The following is a 25,975-nucleotide window of genomic DNA, read 5'->3' on the forward strand; positions in this document are numbered from 1 at the left end:
GGTTGTTCTGGCAATGTGAAGTTTTTTCTATATCATCCATAAACATTGGTTTCTAAAAAAAAAAAAAAAAGGGGGCTAAAAGTACATCATGCAGCTGCACTGTATGGCTCATTTTGTATGGACAATCCCTATACATTTGAATATGTTATATGTCAGTTTGTTGGTTGGTTTGTCGGCAGGATTACACAAAAACTACTGAACTGATTTACACAAAACATGGATGGAGGATGGGTCTCCACCCGGAACAGGACCCATTAACTTTTGATGCGTATCTGGATAAAGGGACTGATCCTGGATTTTTTTTCTCACTTTCGTTAACATTTTTCAAAGCATCTTTGTTAATTTCTCAGGATATAATGCATGATCTCCATGAAATCAGGTGTATTTAGGTGGCTGCTGTGAGTGAGTACAGTTTCATGTGGACCCAAATAAAAATCTGGATCTAGCAGATTTAAATGTGTTTTATTTGATATTGGACTGGACCTACCGAGTGCCACTCTATGTTTATTTCTGTGGATAACAGGACTTTTGTATATGTTTGTAATGCACACTGAGGTGAGGTCTGTAGGAATTGAGGGGTGTGTTTCTTCTGCTTTGTTTTACGGGGCAAATAAATAAAATAAAATCAATTTATTCTACAGTAGTTATTTGTGAGCTTCAGGAATTTCAGATGAGTCACAGCTTTTTTTCTTTTACTATGTTTTCAAAGTTAATTTAGAATAAGGAAAAAATAGACAAGAAAGAATCATACAGAAATAGGGATACAAACAACAGTGGTGGAGATGCTGCTGCAGCAAAATCAAACACAGACAGCTGATAATAGAAAAACCTTCAGACTGCAAATTGAGAAGAAGATTTTATAAAACAACATTTAAAAGAAAAAACAGAAAGGGAACCGATTAGAAGGGCAAGAGCCGAGCTGTGGATGTGTACAGATGTATTTAGCTTCCTCAGAAGTCTCACTGGGTGCTTTCCACAGATTAAGGACAGAGCTGCCCTCTAGTGGCCCTTCTCCTACTTTCACCTCTTCATCCCACTAAACCACTGCTGGGTCGGTCAGTGATGTTGTGCAACCAAACTTTGTTGAATTCCTCAGAGATTTATTATAAATTCTGGTAGAGATCTCAAGACGAAATCGGGCTTAATTTTGTGGAAATGTGTATAAAATGATGCACAAGACATCGAGAATATTAAAGCTTGATAGGGTAATACTGCAGCCATAAAACATTAACCTTGTCCATGTCTTGGGTTTGAATATTTAACATCATACAGCTTCACTGGGAACACAATTTACAAGAACAACTGTCTGACAAACTGAATGATTATCTTGACAATGATGTTATAGACAGAATTTAAGGGAAAAGCTGGACTTTAGGAGATAAACACTTCTTCTATTAGACCTCTGAGTCAGTCTAAATAGATTTCCACTGTCTTGGTGAAGCAGACAAACCCACATTTAGCAGCTACTCTGCACTGTATTCATTATCTATCAACACTGTTTCCACCAGATTAATAATACATGTAAAGTTTTAATGGCTGGTGTTCCCTTTTGTTAAGATTAGCCTCATTAACCATGATGCATGTGTGCTGCTTTTACACTGCAGCCTATTTGACACTAATGGAATAAAGCTGGGAGTTAATGTGTAGTTTAGACTACAGAGTGAGAGGAGACAGGCGAGCGACGGCGGGCAGAGAGCTGCAAAACAGCAATAATGTCGTTATTGGCAGTTATAAGTCCTCCTTATCACGAGCGTGCACAGTATTTATCACACTAATAAAGTTGCAGTAAAAGGAGTGAAACTCTTGATAACCACAGGCATGTGTTTGTACTTGGCAGACCAATGCTTCTCTTCATATTATCTCTTAATACATGTGGCCGCATTAGACCAGTTACCATTCATCACAAGGCGTATTGAGTCAGGACTGCGGTTATAGTCCCTCATCATCAACCTTTATTTATGTATTCTTCAAAACTAGCAGCAAGAGTTCACTTGAAAATGTCAGTTTTAAACACCCTCCTGATGGTCACTGGCTCCAGACTAACAGCGCTGCTTCCCCCTTGTGGATACACAGTTTACAGCCTCATACTGAGCTCTAATACTGGAGAGAGGTCACCTCATGAGAACACCTCAGATGATCACTGTGACAGTTTCTTATCAGTACAAGTCACAACAAAAAGGTCAGTTTAGAGTTTATAACATAAAAACATGAGAAGCTTTTTATTATTTTCCAAATGAGTGAAAATGTAAAATAGTTTCTCATTTTAGACTTTGAAAAAACACAAAATTGTAAAGATGAAACTGCAGTTTTATCATCTCAATTCATTTTAAAGGGGACCTATTATGCTTTTTAATTTGTTTTTCTTTCCTTCAGTGTGTTATAAAGGTTCATATGCATGTAAAAGTGGAAGGTAAAAAGTCTACGCCAACAGAAGCTCCTCTCTCCCACAGAAAACACTGCTCCTGAAACACCTCACAGAGACAGGGACTAAAACAGAGCATTTCAGATGGGAAATAGAGTGTTGCTGCACTGGGCCATGAGAAAACTGTTTTTCAAGCACTAAAACATGCAGACCTATTGTATTAGTTACCTGACATAAAACTGTGAACCTTAAAATTAGCATAATATGTCTCCTTTAAATATTCACTCACTTTAGTCCTCACTTACATGAGCTGATACTTTTAGGAGATTCACCCTATAGATTACAATAACCCTTAAATATAGTTGTAAATGCTGCCTGTAGTTACATTATCAAATATATATACACATTTATGTCCCATTTGTATGACAATGCAATATATTCAAAAAGTGAATCTACAGATTACAACTTTTATTTAAGTCTGTTATATGGCTGAATCTAGAGTTGCAACGTTGTGACATTTTCACGGCATGACATCCATCTTAGAAAATATCAGTTTCCCGATATTATACAACTATTATTATTATCAGTTACAATGACCCCTAAAGGAATGGAAGCAGGAGGGTTTTTTGTTAAACAAACACTTTATTATAATTTCACAAAATATTATGTCCTGACAGACATGAAGCTTGATAAAAAACTTGAAATATATATATATATGTATATCTTTAACAATACTAACACAGTAGACTTCAATAACATGGAAAAACAAATGTACACAATATGATAAGCAGCGATTTTCATGCCATGGTAAACCCTGAAACCGGTATTAGGCTTGTCGATAAACCTGTCTATTATTTTCTCTATTGGTTGCATGGTCTTTACAATGTCAGAACATGAAAAATGTCGATCAGTGTTTCAGAAGGCGTCCTCAGATGTCTTGTTTTGTCCACAACCCAAAGATATTCAGTTTACTGTCATAGAGGAGTAAAAAAACACAGAAAATGTTCACATTTGAGAAGCTGTAATCAGAATTTTTAAAGGGTTATTGCAAAAACGATGTATATACCAGCTGATAAATCAAACTTAGAATCTTTGACTCTGTAATATCAGTCAGGCTCTAATTTTACAGACTAAATGATTAATCGATTTATTTTGAAAATAACCGGCAGATTCATTGATAATGCAAATAATCATTTGTTGCAGTTCTGCTTCACATCATCATAACCGATACTCTCTATTTTTGCTCTCCCCTTTGTTGCTGTAATAAAGCAAGTTTCCCTGTTGTAGGTCTAATAAAGGATTATCTTATCTAAAATAATCAGCAGATTAATCGTTAAATGTTATGGCAGTTTTAAGGGAAAAGTAAGTTGGACTTTTTTTCCATTTTTTTTTACCGATCATGCTTCTGTTTTGAGTATTACACCTTGTTTGTGTTAAATATTATTCAATGTCTTTTTCTTTGCAGGCACCAATCATGTAGGACTGTTTTTTGTGATTTTATTTTGGTTTTCTTACATTTTCCTTCTTGTTTTGTAAATATTGGGACAAATGTATTATGTGTATGTTGTTGTATGACAATAAATAAGAGCTCTATATAATAACCACCTTCAACCCTCATGCAACTGTTGATACATTTTATGTTGGGTTTTTTTCTTTCATTTTTGGATCATTTTAAGTGTATAAATGCATATTGCATACAGTTTTGGCAAAGGTGTTAAATGTCCACCTCAGCTCATATAATAGGTCTATAATACCCTGTGAATATTACAGACAGCTAAAACCGTTGTACATATTATGTATCTTTAAACCTTTTTTTTCAACCCGCTGTCATTACAGCATACAATCATGCATCATGTTATCAGGCTTCATTCTGTAGTCCTGGATGAGTTTTTGTAGTTTTTACTATTTTTCACTAGATGTGTTTTGGCCCATAGACTAAGTACATGCCATTCCCCTTGTGTCCTGTAGGGGACTTTGCCTTATAATAAAACTGAACCCTCATGCAACTGATAAAAGACCACATACAGAACAAAAAAATGTTCCATGTGAAACACTGTCATAGAAATATTATATATTACATAAATTATTTTTTTTTTTCATTAAAAACAACAGTGGCATCATGCAAACAAACTGGTATTTAAAGAGTTAAAATCCAGAAAATGAATGAATATTTAGTAGTTATTATCAGGACTGATGTTGAAGAATGTAACCCAGCAAAGGTTGGAAGGAGGGAAAATAATATACTATATGGTATTTTTATGGACATGGATCAGTTAATGTGGTCTGAGTAAAATGTTTCTATTTTTCATCAGTTGCATGAGGGTTAAACAAGGCTTGCAGTCATGTGGAGGTTTACTATTGACATTCATGCACTGACAAACATGTGGCATTCCTCTCTCTGCTTGTGCTCAGTGTTAAACATTTCAGTATTACATTAACCATGTAAACTCAAGTTAACAAACAACCAAACAGTAGACCAACAACTCACCAAAACTGACTTTTTACTGTGCTCTCTCAATTGCCGATGGGCAATGGTGTAAATATCTTTGAGCTGTGTTTATTTGTATTATTTATATTGTTCTTACTGCTTTTTTACATACATTTTCATGCTTATTTATTATTACTGTGTTTAATTGGTGCTCTGTTTTTGCTGTCCTCTTTGCTGCTGTAATAATGCAAGTTTCCCTGTTGTGGGACTAATAAATAATTATCTTATAATAATCTGCAGATTAATCGATAATGAAAATAATCGTTAGCTGCAGACCTGCTCTATATCCTTGTCAATATCATTATTATTTTTTACCAGTCCTGCTCCGGCTTTGAGTAAAACATCTTGTTTGTCACATATTATTTTAAAATTCCTTCATTGGAGTGATTTACTTTTGTTTGTCTTACTTACTTTTTTTGTTCTTGTTTTGTAAACACTGGGACAAATGTGTTATGTGTATGTTGTTTTATGACAATAAATAAGAGCTCCACATAATCACCAGCTCTAAACAAGGCTTGAAGTCATGCGGAGGGTTTGATGTTGATTATTCATGCACTGACAAACATGTGGCATCTCTCTCCCATCGCTTGTGCTCACTGTTAAACATCTAAGTATTACATTAACCATGTAAACTTAAGTTAACAAAACAACCAAACTTCGACAACAAAACCCCACCCAGTTTTATAAGGGAGGCTCCATTGGCCCGTGCCTCTGTAAATCCGTTCCCTCTTTATTTAGCCGCTGCCATTGGTCGGCGGTGACGACAATCCCGAGACGTGCTCCCGCCCACCGAGCGGATCAAGTTTGAATGAACAACAGCAGTCTGTTCTGGAGGTGCTAGTTGCATTTGCAGTAATTTTTTAAAAGTGTGTATCATCTCCCGGGCGCGCTGATCCAGGATGGACATGAAGAAAAGAATTCATCTAGAGTTGCGGAACCGCACTCCGTCAGACGTAAGTTGGCCTCACATCTCGCTCGGTACCGTTTCACACTCAGCTAATGGAGAATCTTTTCGTGTGATGTCTTGGCGTGGGGGAGTCAAAGTTTCTTACAAGTTAAAAGATGATGGAGAGGTCGGGTCACATTGCTGAGAGCGTGTTTACAGCCGGCAGGTGCTGCGGGGACGCTGCTGGAACTTTTGTGCGGCTCCAACATCACGTTTTCCATGAGCAGTTTGAGAATGCAGCACCGCTTTTTCTATATGCCAGCGGTATAAACAAGGCAAGCAGCAGTACGAGGAGCCATATTTGTAACTTTTCATCTACGAACGCAGCCCCTTTCTCGTTTTAAACCCCCCTCTTGTTGTTTATTTACTCGTCGTCTGATTGTGCTGTGACTGACTGGAAAGATGCATTTCACACAAACATGTTTAAGCCGTGCGCTTGGCGCGTTAAGGGATGCGGATACTCAAAGTCATGACATTATCAATGATGCATAAAGATCACAGCCTCGATTTGAGCTGCATTCTGCACGTACAGTCGCTCAAACTGTCCGGCCGAGCTCGTTTATGTCTGCAGGAGGTGCATTCAAACACGGAGCAGCTCAACACTGGTGAGCCTGCGAGCCGAGGACCGGGGCCACGGTGCGCACAGATGGCCCCGAAGAAAGCGGCGCTAGCATGGACCGTTATCCGTTAACACGGCGGCGCGAGGCACGAACACACTCCCGCGTGTCGTTGTGGACCGCTCGGTGCCCGTTCACTGGAGTCACCGAGGCTCTGTCGGTATCGACGAGAGGCCGACAGGCACACAATGACAACAAATCGTCGAGCCGCGTTGTTGCTCCAGTTTTCCAGAACTAGGACAAGCCGCCATTTTACCGAGAAACAAAGGCAATACGAAACACAGCGAACATCCCGTTCATTCGACACACATGACGAACGATTCATCATACCTTCGTATTATTAGGAGTCTATACACGCCATCGATCCAATCGGCAACTGTTTAGCACAAGACACAATGAAACGTTTGCCTGGCAGCTATCTAATCTGCCTCAGCTGCCCCTCCTACTCACAAATGACCCTGTGCACGACTCGTAGGTCTGTTTCACTCCGACTTGTTTTGACTAATGTGCATCTGCGCCGCTCACACACATCTCTCATTACACTTCACCTCGAAAAGAAACGCCTACGAACCGTCGCGTTACATCTGCTCGGACTGGAAAAGTAGCTAAATGTGATATTTACGTAATGAAAGCAGAGCCAGTGCATCGCGATACTTGATGACATGTGTGTGAACGGAGTATTGATCTAATGATGGACGGTGGTGTTTATAGTTCCGGTCCTCGGTGCTGATTGGCTGAGTCACGTTCAAGGCCGCAGTAAAATATCCGATAACAGCGCACCTGTGACCGCACATCGCACTAATGAAATATCAATGCGCTGACACGCTCTTACACTGTAGTACAGGCTGTGGTGCCTTTGTTTAGCTAGCCCTGAAGGACTAGGTTCATGTAAGAACCTTTTTCTTACATTTCTTTGTAAAGTTTTTTTTAATTTAATGCTTAAGCAGTGTTATGTAAGCGTAAACAGTGTTAAGAGAAGTATACTAATACTTAATAGCAATAGCTAACAGCAATACCACACAATTAAAATATATTTACTCCTTGAAAATGAAGTCCTGCTTTCAAAAGTTTGCTTGCGCCTAAATAAAGCACACTACTAGCCTATTATTCATCAACAATAACGTTTATATTATTATATATAGCCTACATTATTAGATTGTTATTAGAAATTGAACTTGAAAGCAGCATTTTTATTATGTTTTACATCAATGTAGAGCCAACTGTGAAGATGCTCTATGTTGTTTTGCACAAGAAATTTTGTATGGCTAAACAAACTAAATGAACAAAGTCTCTTTGTTTTCATGACTGAATAAACAAACTGACTTTAAAGGACAACACGGTTTCTTACTGTATTCCTTTGTTTATATGTGGCGGACCCTGCCACCTTTCTAGCTTCAAACAGTTATCTGGGACCTTATTTTCCTCTGAGAACAGCTTGTTCATTCACTTATGGAAAAAAATAATAATTCTGAGTTTGTATTATTGCTTCATTAATAATGTAAATATTAACATTCTGAGTTTGAATTTCTTCTCCAAAACTAACTGTAGTATAAAGTGACAGTAAATGGTGCCACTCTGGTACAAGCACTTGAGTAAATATACCATAAGCTATTTTGAGAACAGATACGGCCTTAAGGTAAAATTAATGTAGATCAATCTGTGTTAGCTTGCTCCTTAATTTAACTCTCCAAAAAATTAAGCCTAGTCTCGAAATTGCTTGAATGGAACATGGTGAGCTTTCCAAAAGCTGAAACACAATCGATTTCATGTGCCAAATACTACCTTACATTTTCACAGTCTGTACTTGGCAGACAATTAAGTCCAAAGTGACTTGTAAAAGTAAAGTCACATTCAACTTTGCTAGGAATTAGAGCATCTCTTCCAAATAAAACGACTGAAACCAAACTTTTATCAAAAAAGTTTAAACCTTGAAATGTCCGAACAAAGAAATGAACACACCCAGAACGTATTTAATGCTCTCTGACCTTTGACATATTTTCAGCTATTTATTCATTTGACATATTCTGACTAGATGTTTCTGTTTGTTCTTCAGGTCAAAGAACTTGTGCTAGACAACTGTCGCTCAAATGAAGGAAAGATCGAAGGTCTAACAGACGAATTTGAGGAGCTGGAGTTTCTAAGCACAATCAACGTTGGACTGACGACAGTTGCCCACTTGCCGAAGCTAAATAAACTCAAAAAGGTGGGTGTTTTTCTACGTAAGGCAATTATATATCTTCTGGGCTTTAAGGTTTTACATATTTTGATTGTTTGATTGATCAACAGCTTGAACTCAGCGATAACAGGATCTCAGGAGGGTTGGAAGTTCTGGCAGCGAAATGCCCCAACCTCACACATCTCAACCTCAGTGGCAACAAGATTAAAGACCTCAGCACAATAGAACCATTGGTAAGTGAAAGTACTTTTAAAAAAGTACCTGATAGAAAGCGGCTGGCTGTATTATTCATCAAACTTGATTCTTCTTTTGACAGAAAGAATTGGGGACGCTGAAAAGCCTAGATCTGTTTAACTGTGAAGTGACAAACCTGAACGAATACAGAGACAACGTATTCAAGCTACTACCCCAGCTCACGTACCTGGACGGCTATGATAAAGACGACAAAGAGGCACCAGACTCTGACGCTGAGGTTTACGCAGAGGGTTTGGACGATGACGAGGACGATGAAGATGGTGAGTCAGAGGTCATGTGGATAGCCTTGTTCTTTCTAGCATCTCTTTAATATGCTAATGCTTTCCTTTGGCTGATAATTAACCACCGACTGCTTTCGCCCAGATGTAGACGAGGAGGAGTACGATGAAGATACAGCACCAGGAGACGAGGAGGAAGAGGAGGGAGAGGAGGATGAAGAGGAAAATGAAGAAGAAGAAGAGGAGGACCTCAGTGGAGAGGTGGGATGAGAATAAATGAGATTTTTAATTTAGTAAATGTAAAAGTGTTCCGTCTGAAATCTCTTGACTAACTTTGTCTTTTTAAAAAGGAGGAAGAGGAAGAAGACTTGAACGACAGAGAGGTTGATGATGAAGATGATGAAGGTGAGTAAAACACAAGTGGCTGACCTCACCTCTGAAGGCGCCTCCCAACTCCATACAGTATATTAAGTTTAGTTTAAAACATTTGAAAATTAACTAAAATTAAATTAAAACAGAATGTGAAGAAATAAGTTTTGACATTACGTCGAGGTCACCTGTGTATTGTGTTGCAGAGATATCTGTTGAAGTTAGCATGCTAACCAACTAGCCAGTTTGTACCTTGAGAGGTGATAGTGTGATAGTAAACAACACCGACACTGCCCCGGTGCTCCGAGCTCCCAGCCCAGAATCCATGAATACGACTGCTGGCTGCACGGTTACGAGCTAACAGCAGCTATGCTAAGCAGCAGTTAGCGGTTACTCGGGTGATATGCTGCCCCCTATTTGTTTGGAGCATGACTTCAACAGGCAGGCAATTATACATATTGCACTTTTTAAAAAGAAAATGTCATACTCTATTTCCAGTGTCTGAATATTAATAATTAAAATTTAATTGTGCTTTGAAATGTTTCACCTATGTTATTATCCTCTTATATTATCATATCAGTGGCATAAAATAATCTTAGAATGATATAAATAACTGAGACAACATGTCGTCCAACAAAAAGTAATTATGGTGACAGGCTTACTCGTACGTTGCTTGCATCCAAGTTTGCTAACTAGCTCACGGCTCCTGTTGGTGCATTTACAGCGTCTGTGCATGTGATGTGCAGCAACAGCAGCATAGAAAAAAACATTCACAAGACATGGTATCACGTTAAACACAGGCAGGATTTTCGCTTCCTATTTGTACCATGGTGCCCACTTACTTGTGCAATTGCCCATGTGTCCTTTGGCGTGTGCATGATAAAAACAACACAGGGACCCACTTGTAAAAACACTGCTCCACAGTGCTACTCAACAGGAAACCTCGATTTATGCTAACAGGAAATAATACATTGTGTGCTGTGCAAAGGCAATCAAACTGAGTTCCACTGCAAATCAAACTTAACAAAGAAGCAGAAATGTGTTTTTACCAACGTGAAATAGTAATTTTTTTCTTCTGAAGTGTTGAAGTGTTACTGAAGCTGTTTGAACACCAGGCACTGTTAGCTGGTAGCTCCTAAATGTCTTGCAATTTTTTTCCACACCAGTCTCTGCAAAAATTGTCGTATCTACATCATACCAGCATTTAACTACAATTTTAACGTCTATATCTGCAGAATATCTCTCAGACATGAAAAGAATAACAGCTGAAGGGCAGTATGCTCGCACAGGATATGTGTCCCAGCTCTAAACCAAGCTTACAATTAGTACATAGTACAGATTTGGGACTCGGCTGATTCAGAAAATCTTTATTGTCCATCACAAAGCGACGTAAATCTGTCTTGTAATGTGAAAACTGCGTACAGTAGGAGCCAGCATTGCTGTCGTCATGACGCATTAACCTGAAAGAGAAGTTTACCAGGAAACAGTCACTCACTAGACCGTGGTGTTTGTCTTTAAATGCGCCTCTTTGTTTTCTAGAAGAAGAGCGAGGTCAGAAGAGAAAAAGGGAACTGGATGAAGAAGGGGAAGAAGATGATGATGATTGAGAGTCCTCTCGAAGCTAAGTTGTGAACTGTTTTAAACTTGTATCTCCCAGTCACTTCCCAACAACCCCATGTATTTTTCCCCCAGTTTCATATTGCAGTAGGAGTGGTTTTTGTTATCGGCCAGTCAGGTAGACGGGGTTGTCTGGAGAAATAAGTTAAATTTACGTACCTTTGATGCTCCTGTGTTCCAGTCTTTACGGTCCACTTTTAACTGCTTTGTGGACACCAATTTTGTAATATCAAATATTAGCAAAGATAAACCTTTTTAAGAAATGTTTTTTGTTTTCTCACCGTTTGTGTAAGACCAGTTTCTGATGTATTTTAAGACCCCCCTTCAAAAGAAAAAACAAAACGAAACAAAAAAAGAGTGCATGTCTAATACATTTTAAAGTCAACTACTGGATTTCATGTATGGCTGTCCTCTCCTCGTCTTAAACTTATTTTTTTGCATTGTTCTTTCTGTTTTTTTAAATGTAAGTTATGTATTTGTAGTGTCACCAGTATGCCAATACTCTCTGCTGTCCTGGTGTGAAACTTGTGTCTGAACATGCACAGTGTGACCCTCACAGGGCATATTTTTAAATCATAACAAAAAAAATGTCTGCCCTTGTCAAAGCCGCTCCTCCTCCTTAAACCCTCAGCTTTGATAGTTCGGAAATTACGTGTTCTTGTAAATAATGACCAAATCTATTTTTTTGTATTCTCTTTGATGACGGCAGACATTGAACAGACAACTGAGGTGAAACTATGAATTGTAATAAGATATTAAATATGTATGCTGCTTTATCTAAAGTAACGCAGTGTGACATTTCTTGAATTTGAACATAACTTTGTATGCATAATCTTTCCATAAAGAGAACTGTTTGACATCAGAAGTCATTTATCACTTTCTCCATGTTCTTTTCTGTGACACACAGGTGGCAATGTTTGAATTTGTGGTGGTAGTGTAGAGAAGTACTTGATATAAATGGAGGTTACAGCCGCAACTTATGTGCATTGAAAATTTATTGTTTCAAAGTGTAAACTCTGGAAAAAGGTCAGTTATTTGGACTTTGTTTTCACTATTATACGTCATGGTCAAATTGGCCTACCTCAGTGATTTTTCACTCTATGTTAAATCCACTGTCATCAGCCAAAATTGTTTCTTTTTTCCTCCCATTCACTTCAATAAATCCCTTTTTATATATGTGTTTTGTTGCGTTGTGGTCCTTGTACGACAGTCAAGTCAAATGGTAAAGTGTATATACAGAACAGCTCCAGTTTGAAGTCATCAGGTATGATCATTTTGTTTCTCTTCATGGAAAGCTGAACAAGGATTTATTTTTCACAGCAGACGGAGGTGAGATACTGTTAACTCTATAATGAACAAGACCTACAGTCCTACCTAAGACTAAACTAAGCTCATTAAAGATGGGGTTTTACTTGTTTCTCCAAAAGGTTATCAATGTACAAGGAGCGTTTCAGTCATTTTTAAAGGACATTTTTATGGAGGACTGAAACTGCTGAAATCAAAAATAAATGTATAAATGGCTCAATTAATCAATTAAAATGCCATTAAATGCAACAAAAATTATATTGACATTAAATTTAGGCATTATTCACTTGATAAAATGTGATATAAATTGATATTTCTGCTTTAATTTGCCTTTTGTATTAATTCACTATCTATTTTCTATTTTATTTATGAATTTTCGTAATTTTAAATTTTTTTTATTTATTTCTTTATTTTCTTTCTACATTTCTTCATCAATATCTGCTTCATCATGCAAATTAAAAGGGCCACTGACTTCTGAAGCAGAAAAGAAATAAATTTTTTTCAGATTTTGGCAGTTTCAGCCCTCCATAAACATAAACTCAAACATCTTCCCTGCAGTGCTATTTATATTTATAAATCACCATTGTTTTGGTGATGTTTTCTTTCAGATATAATGGAACTCAGATGGTGCTCAGCTTGTGGTGCTCAAAAAGCCAAAATGATGCATTTAAAAAACTGGGCAGCAAATGTCTCTTTCAAGAAATCATGACCCCGCCACTCAAGATAATCCACTGTATCACTGTGCAGAAGGAAGCGTGCATCTACTAACTGGATAAGAGACTAGCTAATGTTACAGCTCAGCCGAGGAGGTGGACATTAATGTTTACATTACTCTGTCACAATGAGTGGATGCGTGCTTCTTTGGCACAGTGATACTAAAATAGATCCAACATGAAACTGCTCACAACAAGCACTGTGGATTATCTTGAGTGACAGGGTCATGAATTCCGGAAAGAGACACTGCTGTTCAGTTTTTTAAATGTATTTTTTGTTTCTGGTGCTTGGAGCACCACGAGCTGAGTGCCATGTAGTTCCATTACTTTCCAAAAGTTGGCAAGTCACAGCAAAACAATCTAGATCGATAAATAGCACTACAGGTAAGAGGAAAAATGTGTATCTTAAAAAAGAATGAAAGCTTTTCTGTCCTGCAAATCTTCTCTCCCATAAATGAACAGATAAGTGGTGGATGTTAGTCCTCACTACACCTACTGTACATGAGAAGCCCTGACACGCCATTACTCCAACTGCAACTTCACCCGTTTGTCCTCTGAAGCTGATTCGTCTCTGGTAGATCCTTTTCCCACTGTCTACTTTCACTGTAGCCTTTTAATTTCTCCTGCAAAACACACACACACGTTTACCATGACTGTGTCATTGGTTCAAGTCTACTTTCAAAGAGTTTTTATTCTGATTGTTTTAACTGAAGCTGAAAAGCTTAATAGCCTTTACCCCCCCATGATGTGAGACGTGTCCTTCAGTCCTTAACTTATGTTCTACTTCCTTTGGGCATCGAATCCATTCATGCTCTACCAGCAGCCAATTCATCTTTTCCTCTTCAGTGACCATAAAGAGCAGAAACAGTGCTGAGAACTGGCTGAATTTGACTGAACCTGGATTAAAGACACATGGCATGTTTAGCAGCATCTTTTTGGTAACTGCTTGAACCTGGGTGGCACAATCAAATGTTAATCCAGTGTCCTTTTCTCAAAAATGCAGTTCATTGGTAAAACAGAGGCATTTAAACTGTAATCGAGCCTAAAGTCTGTTGATGGTACAAGTGCAGAAGGAGATGTAGATGAACCGGAGTCTCTAGAGCAAAATCACACATCTACAGGTAAACACAGTTCAGTAATAGTGATATACTTAGTTTAAATGTAAAAGGATGGTTATTATTACAGTTTTCTGCACTGTTAGGAAGAGGCAAGAATACATTTCTATAACTTATTTGAAGTTATGTTGTTGGAGTCGAAGAACTAATACCGTTGAAGGTACAGTGTCACACACATCTTGCACCATTTCAACCAGAAACATTCAGCAAAAATCTATCAAGCATCACAATCATTAACTTGCGCAGCCACATCGTACAAAAACAAAGGGATTAACAAATATACATGTTATTAGCTAAAAAGGTCAAATGTGACAAATAAATAGAAGCAAATATACATTACCCTCCCATCCTCAAAATTAGCCCTAAAAACCAAGAACAGCCAGCAAAGCTTCCCTTGAGACTATATTCGAGTAGTTTTGCAAGTCCTCCACCTCTGGATCCATGTCTCCCCCGCTGCTTTCCCTCCCTTTTAAATAAAGAATGAAAATACGTCCAGTGAGTGAACTATCCACATTCCTTGAGAAGAACAACTGCATCTGTGTAGTTATATGTCAGTATTGTGAAGTAAATCTACAGCCAACAACATTCGTAAGTGAGAGGGGACCTAGGGGGAAAGCAGCTCTGTGGGAAAACATGATCCATTTCTGCAAAAGCTCGTCTCGTCTGTCAGTTGCAAAACCACTTCACGTCAGCCATTTTGAGAGGATGCTGCAGCTCGCTGCAATCTGTGTCTGCAGCAGGGTCTAAGGCCTTAGGGAAGAGAAATAGGAGCCAGTGTGGCAGTCTTTTTATCCTCCAGTTTTGCCTCAGCAAAAAGTGAGCGCAGGATGATGGTTTGGTCGTAACAGGAGGACGGGTGTGGGGGCTCCTTTGCATGGTGATCAACGTATTGCAATGTGAATGACGAGGGGAGGCATAGTGAATAAACACACAGGAAATCTGGCAGAAAATACACTATAACTGATCCTAACACTTGAGAGTGTGCAAGATCAGGAATATTAAGTTGTATAAACACAGATAATACCTCAACTGATTGGCTCTTAAACCTTCCCTCTCATCGATTTCATGTTAAGGTGGCGCTCAATGAACGCTGCCTTGCCTCCATTACTTATCATTTCTTTAATTATTACAATAATCCAGTAATTGCACCAGTTAAGACATTATCCAACAGTTATCATGTTATCGTGTGCACTATGCAGGGCAGCAGGAATGAAGTTATGATATATCAAAAGAGAGGGGTGGGAGGGCTCAGAAGCTTGTTGGAGGTCAGAATTGGGGGCAAAGGAAGCAGCTTTGCCAGTCCAGGAGGCTGAGAGGTCAGAGGTCAGACGTTGTTGGGGCTAACGTTCTTCAGGTTGTTGAGCTCCAGCTCCAGTTGGCGTATTCGCACGTCCTTGGTGGTCAGCTCCTCCTTCAGCCGCCGCAACTCATCCTGCTGCCGGAAGAACATCCGCAGGAGCTACGTGGAGAAAAACAGAAACTCATGCATGTAACAAAAACACTTTAACATGCAAGTGCGAAAGCCGAGGAGGAAATTTTGCAAATGTGCAGAGATGGAGAAACATTTTGTGGTCACAACAGGAAGTCCTTAAGTATGGATTAATTATCCTGCTGTTTAAAACCTTTAAAAACATATGACACTAATGATTATATGTAATAACATATTTGTGATATAACCAAAAGCTCTAGAGCAGCTACTTAATGGACCTTGAGGTAAGGTCGTTTTCAAGGTTAAGATTGAACTCAATTAGTCGGTTAGTTTAACAATATAATCTTGATTCAAGGTCGCCTTTCTGGCATTTTCCAGGGCTACTTTTACACTTACGCTCAATTAGTCTGTTAGTCATTTTCTCCATGTAATAAACTGACTCCTTTAACCCAGTCCACAGAGTCCAGATAATGTGGCATTTGGATCCCAATACTACCAAAATATCTCCCCCATCCAATTTATTATTAACACGGAGAAGCTAAAATGATAATTGTGTCCAGTTTGCAGTTTGTATTTTTGAAATACATAACAAAAAGGCAGAGTAATATATGAAAAGCACAGAATTATTTAGGGTGCAGTTCAAGGGCTATAAATTTGCCTGTCTTTTTCAAGTGGTGGGAGCTGGTTGTGATGCAGTAGTTTGATTGAAAATCGGCTGCAAAATGAGGTGAATAATCCAGTGAATTCAAACATATTTTGGTGTGAAAAATCTTAAAATAACGACGGCCCTGAGGGGCAAAACACAACAAAATTTCAGAAGACACAACACTTCAGAGAAGAGAACAGTGTGTGCTTCCCTCAATCACATGCTGACTCCCTAAACCCCTCAGGCATCAAAGCTTTGAGGACCCCTGGTGTAGAGTAATTCCCAACTTCAGTTCTCCTCATACCTCATTCTCTGTCCTGGGTGGTACGTTCTCCAGCAGGTCAATCCCATTCACGACCACACTCTTCTTTTCCTTTACTGGGGCCTTGAACACTAACTGGTTTGGCCGGTGGTAACCGTCCTTCAGGGACATCAAGACTGGGTCTGTTTTATACAAAGGACCAAAAACACTCCTAAACATGAGAAAACCAACACAAAGCACAAAGAGGCTTAAGTCCTTCACAGATCACCACAGGGAGTCTATTATTGCTCCGTACTGGTCTTCAACTGGGTGTGTCTAATTCCTTTAATTGGGACAGCTTTTTAGCTTGTGGACATGCATATGCGCAAGTCTTCTGGTCATCTACAAACTGGCCTTCACACTAGAGTCTCTAGTGTTTGAATGTTTGATGAACATGAAATTATTTCCACATCAGAGAAGGTAACGCTCTCTTTGTACGCCTTTGTCTCTTTATACTGATGGTAAGAGCAGACAGACCATTAAGAATGGAGATGATAACAAAAAAAACACTTCCTGCTGACGCTTTATTTAAAAGCCCAGTGAAAATGCTAATCAGAGCCTGGTTCAAGTTGTATGATCTTGATTAAAAGTGAGTGTCTGTGGGAGTATGCACAATGTTGGTGACAATAGAAGCCATATGTTCAGTGAGATTGTGTGAGAGAGTTGGCAACGAAGAACAAAACGAAAAAGAAAGACAGGGATTGCAACAGGAGTTGCAACAATTAATGACTATCAAATGAATCGCAACCACTTGAAATTCAATTTAACAGTTTGAGTCATTTTTTAAGGAAAAAAAGGAGTCCAAATTCTTCAACTCCAGCTTCTTAAATGTGAATGTTGTGTGTTTTCTTTCCTCCTCTATGACAGTAAACTGAATATCTTTGGGTTGTCGACAAAACAGGACATCTGCGGATGTCATCTTGTCCCTTGGGGCTACACTGATCGACATTTTTCACCATTTTCTGACCTTTTATAGACCAAACAACTAATCAATTTATCCCAAAAAATTGAAAACGTGCTTCATAATTGGGAAAAATAGAACAGGTGCTTCTGTTAAAATGCTGTCTCAAACCTTTAAAGCAGTATAAACCAATCCAAGAGTTGTTTACCTCTGTTAATGCCGCTCAGCCATTCACTGGCGGACAGTGCAGGTTCTGTTCCTGCTGTCATGGGGTAGATGTCCTCCTGGTAGGTGTCTGACTGTGAACCAGGAAACACATACATACATTCTCATCTTATTGATTACATCTTACATAGTTAATTATCTAATATTTAGAGGAAAAGGGTTATAATGCACTGTCTCAAACTAGAGTTCTTTGTCTCAAACAGCTCTGCTTGGGTTTGAAATGATTCTTAATCAGAGAATCAAATGAGTTAATTACACTATTTCATTCACTTACTCACCCTTCTTGGCACAATCATCGAAATTGGCTCAATCAAACCCTTCAAGGTGACGAGTTTGTAGAAGCGGAACACCTCACAGGCTCCCACATCCAGCCCGTGCTTTGGCATCACACCTGCAGACGGGAACAGAGGCGTGTGGTGACAACTTGAAATGACTTCCCAGAATTCATAGCTAACTATAGTCACATCAACCTGCTGCAATATGACCAGTTAGAGAAGCTCATGAAACTATAATTAGGGAATATTTAGAATCATATGGCTCTTTGATCCTTTCAGCCATGCAACACCAATTAGAGCAATACTGAGACCCCATCTCTAAAGAATGCTAATGAGGAGGTGAGGATCTCTCTTTCTGCTCTAAGCAGGAGAGATCAGACGTTACTGATCGACAAATGACTTACCTAGTCCTTTCTGTGGCGCCGGGGACCGGTACTCCATCAGGTATTGTAAGTACGGCTTCTCTGTTGTAATCTCAAAGTAACGGATGTTGCCGTCCCCCTGTTAGGACACCAGATTGTGGCCATTACATCACAGTTCAGGAAGTAGCTAATGAACGTGTCAACCATGTCATCTGTCATCTTATTTCGTGCTGACTGTGCTGACTTAGATTCTGCTTCTTTAAATGTTTTACCCACAATCTTCAAATTACTGAAGTTCAAAGTAACGGAGGGTATTGAAGATGAGGAAAGAAAAAATGTATCTTTTGTTGAGCGACCATCTAACAGTTCAAAAGGCATTTTGATCATCTAAAACCTTACAGCACTTCTCAGAGTATTGTGTTGTTTTAAACATGTCAGTGCAGTAACATGCGGGGAAATGTGTGACTTTGCATCTTCAAAGTTACAGATATCTGAAATCTTACATTTTTTAAAGACATTCAGCAAACTGTTCTCATTTACAAAGAACATTACGGACATATAACTGCATTTCAGTCAATCATTTTAGTGATCGGCTATGTGACAGGCTGAAACAGGACCTGTCAGGCCAGTCAACAATGTTTCTTGTCAAATGTAAAGCATAAAAAACAGACATTTTCAGATTTTAATTAGCCTCTGACACAATCATATGCAGTGCCTTGATTGCCTCTGTTTTTGTGTATTTATCTTTTTTTTAATATTATCTGTTTATATAATATTATCTGATCTGTTTGTTCTGTTCATTTATGAGGCATTTCCTGCTTCTCTAGATTTTTAGTTATAAGGATGCAAAATGGCTGCATTTAAAAAAGATTTTCAATCCCAGTTCAATTCTCTTATTCATTTATCACTGCCAATTATGTATATGCATGCATGCTCTTATGGCTACAAAAAGGACATATTTACCTTTGTAAAGCTTATAACTTTGTGAGGTATTTGCAGCTCTAAATCTGTACTGACTGCCTACAACCCACAACCCTGTGAGGAACAATCTGATATCACTGTGTTGGTGTTGTTCCTGGAGAATCATTGTAACTGATCAATCATGATTCTGTAATGCCATAGCTTTAAATAAGATAAGATAAGATAAGATGAGATGAGATAAGATGAGATAAGATCAGATGAGATAATCCTTTATAATTCCCACAACGGGGAAATTTGTAATATTATAGCAGCAAAGGGGATAGCAAAAATAAATAGCATCAATTAAAACAGTAGCAATGAATAAGTAAAAAATATCTATAAATATAAGTAAAAAGCAGTAGAAACAATATAAATAATTAACAAAAACTCTTGCACTATTGCACACTGACGAGAATATTTAAACCACTGCACACTGAGATAATGAGATTACACCGTTTATAGTTGTGTGTGTGTGTGTGTATGGTCTACTGGGACTTGTCTACTTGTGACTTGGGGAAAAGAAAGGAAAAAAAAATACACACATGGGACAAGTCACCTTTCAAATACATGCTTAACATTGTGAAAGGGTCCATTTTAACTCAACCATGTTTTTCTGAACCTAACCAAGTATTTTTGCTGCCTAAACCAAACTGTGACAGAACGCTGAAAATAAACTGAAGATGATAAGTGGGTTTAGTGTAAAAACAGTATGAGTAATCAGTATAATAATATGCTCTAAATGGGACATGATCACTGATCTCCTGGATGAGAGTCCAGTTTTTCACCCATTCAACCACAATAGCTTGCTCCAAATTGAAGCTTCATTGGTTTCTCCTCAGTTGAAATGACAACATATCACCAACATGAGTTTTAACAATATGACATCGCAACAGCATGATTGGTCAGTTGCAATGGTGGTCCTGGAACAACATTAATCATGATGTTGTAGGAGCAACACCAACAGAGCAATATCAGATATACCACAATGTTATTGTCTCTCTTTGACTGTGACCAAGATGTTTTATTACATTTTTCTCCAGAACAGTGTGTGGAGTTTCTGCCTGTACCTCTCCTACACACCTGTGTACACTACACTATCATTTTTATTTGTTTTATTATTATTCATAACAATGAAAACCTCAATGTCCTACACAGTTGTGTTCATTCTCGAGACTTTATGATAGAAAAATATACCAAAATGAGTTATATATGTGTCTAAATTTGGTAACTCTGAGAATAATAAGTCAGATATACAGTCATAATGACAATTATTTCTTTGTTGTGACCCATTACCTTTCCTGCCAGGTACAACATGTGTGTGTCAGCATCATAGAAGGGAAACAACAGTCCCGAGAGGCCGTCTATGTCCTCCTCCACAATTGGCATAGACAAATCCTCCTGGGAAGAGCAACACACACAGGGAATTAACACACAGCCACACACACACACACACACACACACACACACACACACACACACACACACACACACACACACCAGCTCCACCCACTCAGGCATTACAGGCATGAGCCATATGGCGTCTAACCTGATCCCAGAGAGCGATCTGCCGGGTGTTCCAGCGAGAAACCCCTGTGGTGAGCAGTCGCTTCATGTTGCCCAGGAACACCACTCGGTTCACACGGTGGTTCTTACAACTGGCTTGCTGGTGAAACAAAGACAGCAAGTAATTATTTTTGTGACTTATAAAACAGAGAAAGGATGTGACAACTTTCATTGAGCTAAATTTTTGTCAGCTGGAGGTTAAAGATTAGTGCATAGGAACACTTAAAATGCATTTTTATGATTATTATTTGAGCAGGCGACAATCCAGATGGTATAGGCTCCATAATGGGAATACTGTGAATGTTTTAATGGCATGAAGTAAGATTTAAATAATTCATCCAAGCTTTGCAAACCACCAAACATATTTTTTTTTTTTTGTGACAAACTTTTTATTGAACATTTTATTACAAACAAACATAGTGCCATCGCCCGCCATTAAAGATTCATTAAAAAAAAAAAAAAAGGATCCACCAGTGGGAGCCCATTGCATTAGATGACCTATGTGAGGAGAGTCTTGCAGTCAGACAACATAATTCACAGTAACACCTTATATGCGAGCAAGCAAAGTTATGTCAGAAAGAGAACCGATAAGAGCATCCCAAGCCTGCACAGTAGATGCTCGCGCTTTATGTATAACAGCCAATGACCTTTCTAAAAGAGCAATGTCTCTAAAATGGTTTAGCCATTCTTTTGCCGATGGGCTGTCTGGGGAAAACCATGAATGTATTATAGTCTTCTTAGCGGCAGTCAATCCTGCAAATATGACTTTCCTATGTGCCAATCTGGTATTGCCACTAAGAATGGAGTCATCATTGAATAGAAGTAGGGGGGGGTGCATAGGAATGGAAAATCCCAAAATATTTTCAAGGCAACTACGCACCTTAGACCAGAGGCCAGACACAGAGGGGCATTCCCAAAAAACATGAAGGTATGTGCCAACAATATTCTGATCACATTTTGTACAGTTGGGATCTTCTGTCAGTTTCATTATAAAACGTCTGTATGGTGTGGCATAAAATTTGTGCACAAACTTGTAATGAATAAGTTGATGTGCTGGATTCTTTGATGAGATGGGTATGTTGGTCCAAATATTGTCCCAGTCCAGGTCATAACCCTGATCCTCAAGTTCACGGTTCCAAGAACTGATCACTCCCAAAGGTTTAACACCTTTTGAGAGCAGGTCACTGTAGATAACGGACACTAATCCAGTAGAAGGTGTTTGAAAGGAAATCCAAGTCTCTAACGGATGAGAGGGTAAAGGTGAATCCCATGGGACTCCATGGGCACGGATTGCAGATCTCAGCTGGAAATACAAGAACCAAGGAAACCCAGGGAGAGAATAACGTTCTTTGAGCTCCTGGAGTGAAATCAAACCATTTCTGTCATACAGGTCTTGGAGAGTGTAAATTCCTCCAGAAGCCCAACTGTCATTAAAATAGGGACCAGAATGCTGTAATAGATTGTTGTTATACCAAACAGGAGAGCGGTCACAGAGCTTTATGTTACATCCCATATGTTTCTGAACAGCAAACCAAATTTTCAGGGAATTGCCTATGATTGGCCCAAACTTTCTACACACAAATCTAGATTTAAACCCACAAAATAGTATATCTATCATCCTATGTGGTTTTACCATCTCTTTCTCTATCTGACGCCAGGGTGTGACAACATTCTCATTGCACCAATTTGTCAATTGCTTTATTTGAAATGCCCAGTAGTATAATTTAAAATCAGGTACTGCCAAGCCTCCAGAACGTTTTGGTCGCTGTAACGTGTGTAGACGAATACGAGCTCTTTTATCATTCCACATGAATTTAGTGGTCAGGGACTGTAGTTCCTCAAAGTACTTAGGTGGCGGAGGCATAGGGATCATAGAGAACAGGAAATTCAATCAGCCGAGTACATTCATTTTCAATATCGCGATTCTGCCTTGCAGTGACATCTTGAGATCAGACCACCTCTGAATGTCCGATGCAACCCAAACATATTTTTAAAGACAAACCAAAGCTCTGTTGGAATCTTCTAAAGTTAAATTGTATTTCAGGTACAAAACACTTTCATGATTTTTCCCTTCTTCTCTTCCTCCTGCTGTCTGACTCTGATCACCTCCACTTGGTGCAGCAGGGGTTCGGCACATGCGTCTAATCAGAGACCATTTCATGGTGATCAGGCAGCAAGACCATCAAGGCCAAATGTTAATTAAGTGGCTGAAAAATGGCTGGAAGTAGCTGTAGCATTTAGTTTTATTTAACAGCAGTGACTATTTTTAAAGTTAACTACAGGCTGTAGATATAATTTAATTGATCAAAATTTGAGCTTTGGAAATAGAGCTGCAATTTCTCCAATGTAAGAGACAATAAGGCCAAAATGTTACACAATATGTGATTGTCATGTGCATCATTCCGAAACCACTCGTCTGGTTTTAGGCTTTCCACAAGATTTGGGGACCCAACTGCTGGATGTTCTCCCATTTTGACACAAGAACATTAGTGAGGTCGGGTACTGATGTTGGCCGTTAAGGTTCCACACCAAACTTGGAGGCATTGTCACGTTGCAAAGCACTGTGCCTTCCCCAAATTTTATGTAAATCATTGAAGTACACAACTGCTTAAAATATCATGGTGTGCTGTTTCATTAACATTTCCCTTAATTTGAACTAATACTCACCAAAACTATGAAAAATGGGTCCTGACTAAAAGTGTCCACATACTTCAGCTTATAGACAACAAAGATGTTAATTCAAAGAGGGAGGTTCAGAGACAAAGACGTGCTTAAGTGAGTAATAAAACGTGAGGTCAAAAGTCAATTTGTGAAGTAAATAGTGCAAGGTAATGATAATATGTGAGGTCAAATGCACAGATACATTTTGTCACTACACTTTATTTTTAAATTCCTGTGATATGATCTTTTCATATTATTCACATTTGATAAAGCGGATAAAAAAAGTAGAGTTTCCTCAGTTGCATCAGTTACAGTAAAGGTAGTTTGAACATAAAGCTCTGATACCCTCTACGTACATGCACAGTCCCATAAAAACACCACCCTCCTCCCTCTCACCTGCAGGACTGCCCCGGAGCGCGGCTCAATCACACGCAGCTTCTTGTCTTTGCAGCTGGTGGCCAGCAGGCTGCCGTCTGTGTTGAAGGTCATGCTGAGGATGACGTCAGTGTGGCAGTCGATCATTTTCACCGGCTCGCCGATCTCAAGGTTCCAGATCAGAATCTGATACAGTCAGGGGAGCATTGTTCGGGTGGAGGTGTTAGATGACTGCAGTGCTTGAACCAGTGATGTTATTATGTTGTGAGCTTGTGAAGGGAATCTGACTTTGTTTTTCTTTGCTATTACGAACACATCAGACAGTAATCTCTGCTGATGTCCACAGTGAAATAAGAAGAGTGCACTGAGTTTAAATGTCTCAACTCTGTTCTTTGGAAATTGCTAATTAATATTCAGGCCTTTTGAGGGGAATTCAATATACAGGGCTGCAATAAATTATTAAGTTTTGATTGATTGATCTGTTAGCTAGTGTTTTAGAGTTTACATTTTATCTAACAAAACCCAGAAAAATTTTATTTACATTTACATGGAATAAATAAAGTCCTCACAATCGAGAAACTAAAGCTGACAAGTACTGTACATGGCATCTTTGCTTGATAAATAACTTACACTATTTAATAACCAACAAAGTTGTTCATTTTTCTGAAGATCAAGTAATTGATGTAATCCAACACAATAGCATCTCTTTAGAAGTACTTTCAACGTCACAAAGTATCTCCTGAAATGAACAAAAAACATAAAAAGACAATATCTAAAAGTATTTCGGTATCTAAGGAGGAATATTTCCTGTAACCTGCATTTAACGTTCGTTAACCATTGATACTCAGTGATAAACTGTGTTGATTCCTGCTTGTTGTGTTTGGAGTTACTGATGTGGTGGTACCTTGTAGTCGTAGCCAGCGCTGAAGAGAATGCCACTGCTGGTGGGGTGCCACTCGATCAGGCCCACCCGTCTGCTGTGGCCGTACAGCTCCAGCACCGCCTCCGTCATGTTGCGCCTCAGACCGCCCTCTGGGATCTCCCATACTCGCACCTGCCACGTTCACACACACAGAAAACATAAGTGAACACACAGTCTCTCATCATAAAGTGGACACACAAACATACCTAAAGGGCCTCGTAACAGAAAAATGTCTTCACCGTGTCACCAAGTTTCAAAGATAACACATAATACAAAAATAAATCCTAAAATTTTGGCTGTGTCGTATCATCTATCAGACCTTGTATCTTATCTAAAGAATCCTAACTGGAACTGTTCACTTTATTCTTCAATCAGCACTCATCCTGTCACGCCTGGATCTGTGTTTAGAACAACCTGGCTGCCTCTGTCCATGAGTACAGCTGTCTCACTTCACTTGTGACCGACAAGCTAGCTATTATGGACAAGTAAAGAAAGGGTTTCAATTTTAGCTTCGCTTAGTCGGAGGCATTAATCATGTCATGGAGGAGAGGATATACTGTTCTCATTAATACATGGTCTGGGAAGTTTGAAGTTAACAGGCTAACGTCTGTTTTAGCTTCTTAAACAGGCTAACATTGAGATTAGCTTTTCCAACAGGCTAACATCAGTGTTAACATCAGTGTTAGCTTCTCCAATAGGCTAACATTGATATTAGCTACTCCAACAGGCTAACATCAATGTAAACATCAGTGGTAGCATCTCTAACAGTCATGTTTTTTTGAGGGTGGCCGGTCAATCATAATTTTCAGTGTTTATCCATATCTTCCTCGTCATCTTGTTAGCCTACAGACCTAACAAAAGTGTTTTGTTTTTTTTATTTAAGACATCTATGACATCCTATCTTATGAAATTCTTAAATTAGGATGTTTCTGTAATATCTAAAATCCTAAATGTCATCGTAACCTGAGCTAAAATAAGATTTTAGACCTTGAGGTTTTGTATTGTTTTTGTCAGATGCCACTTCACATTTTTCATAGCTCTTTAATATGAGCTCCAAACTACAATCAGTATGACACAGCTAGAAATCCCACTGATCAAAAATAGCACACAGTATCAATGCAGCCCATTGCATTAGGATTAATCTGGATTACAGCTATGGCTCGAGGCTCTGTGT

At 38.8% G+C, this 25,975-nt stretch overlaps 2 protein-coding genes across 6 annotated transcripts in view; one reads left to right on the plus strand and one right to left on the minus strand.

The window, feature by feature from the left end:
* The first annotated feature begins 5,606 nt into the window (after window positions 1-5,606).
* anp32a (acidic (leucine-rich) nuclear phosphoprotein 32 family, member A) lies at window positions 5,607-12,224 on the plus strand. The gene is made up of 7 exons (XM_084360899.1): window positions 5,607-5,803; window positions 8,467-8,616; window positions 8,700-8,822; window positions 8,906-9,104; window positions 9,208-9,323; window positions 9,413-9,467; window positions 10,971-12,224. The coding sequence occupies exons 1-7, from the start codon at window positions 5,750-5,752 to the stop codon at window positions 11,036-11,038; spliced, it is 765 nt and encodes a 254-aa protein (XP_084217025.1). The 5' UTR covers window positions 5,607-5,749; the 3' UTR covers window positions 11,039-12,224.
* Window positions 12,225-13,739: 1,515 nt separating this feature from the next.
* Window positions 13,740-25,975, minus strand: part of coro2ba (coronin, actin binding protein, 2Ba) — a 58,492-nt gene continuing 46,256 nt past the window's right edge. For all 5 annotated transcript variants that reach the window (XM_084360861.1, XM_084360863.1, XM_084360859.1 and 2 more), the window contains 9 exons: window positions 24,784-24,933; window positions 23,901-24,065; window positions 20,827-20,943; window positions 20,574-20,678; window positions 18,363-18,459; window positions 17,962-18,074; window positions 17,667-17,757; window positions 16,561-16,700; window positions 13,740-15,640 (listed from right to left, as the gene is read on the minus strand). In XM_084360861.1, the coding sequence (XP_084216987.1) occupies window positions 15,506-15,640; window positions 16,561-16,700; window positions 17,667-17,757; window positions 17,962-18,074; window positions 18,363-18,459; window positions 20,574-20,678; window positions 20,827-20,943; window positions 23,901-24,065; window positions 24,784-24,933 (1,113 nt within the window). In that variant the 3' untranslated portion in view covers window positions 13,740-15,505. The remainder of the gene's footprint in view (window positions 15,641-16,560; window positions 16,701-17,666; window positions 17,758-17,961; window positions 18,075-18,362; window positions 18,460-20,573; window positions 20,679-20,826; window positions 20,944-23,900; window positions 24,066-24,783; window positions 24,934-25,975) is intronic.

This window comes from Pagrus pagrus (assembly GCF_965226575.1).
Source record: "Pagrus pagrus genome assembly, chromosome: 1".
Taxonomy (NCBI): Eukaryota; Metazoa; Chordata; class Actinopteri; order Spariformes; family Sparidae; genus Pagrus; species Pagrus pagrus.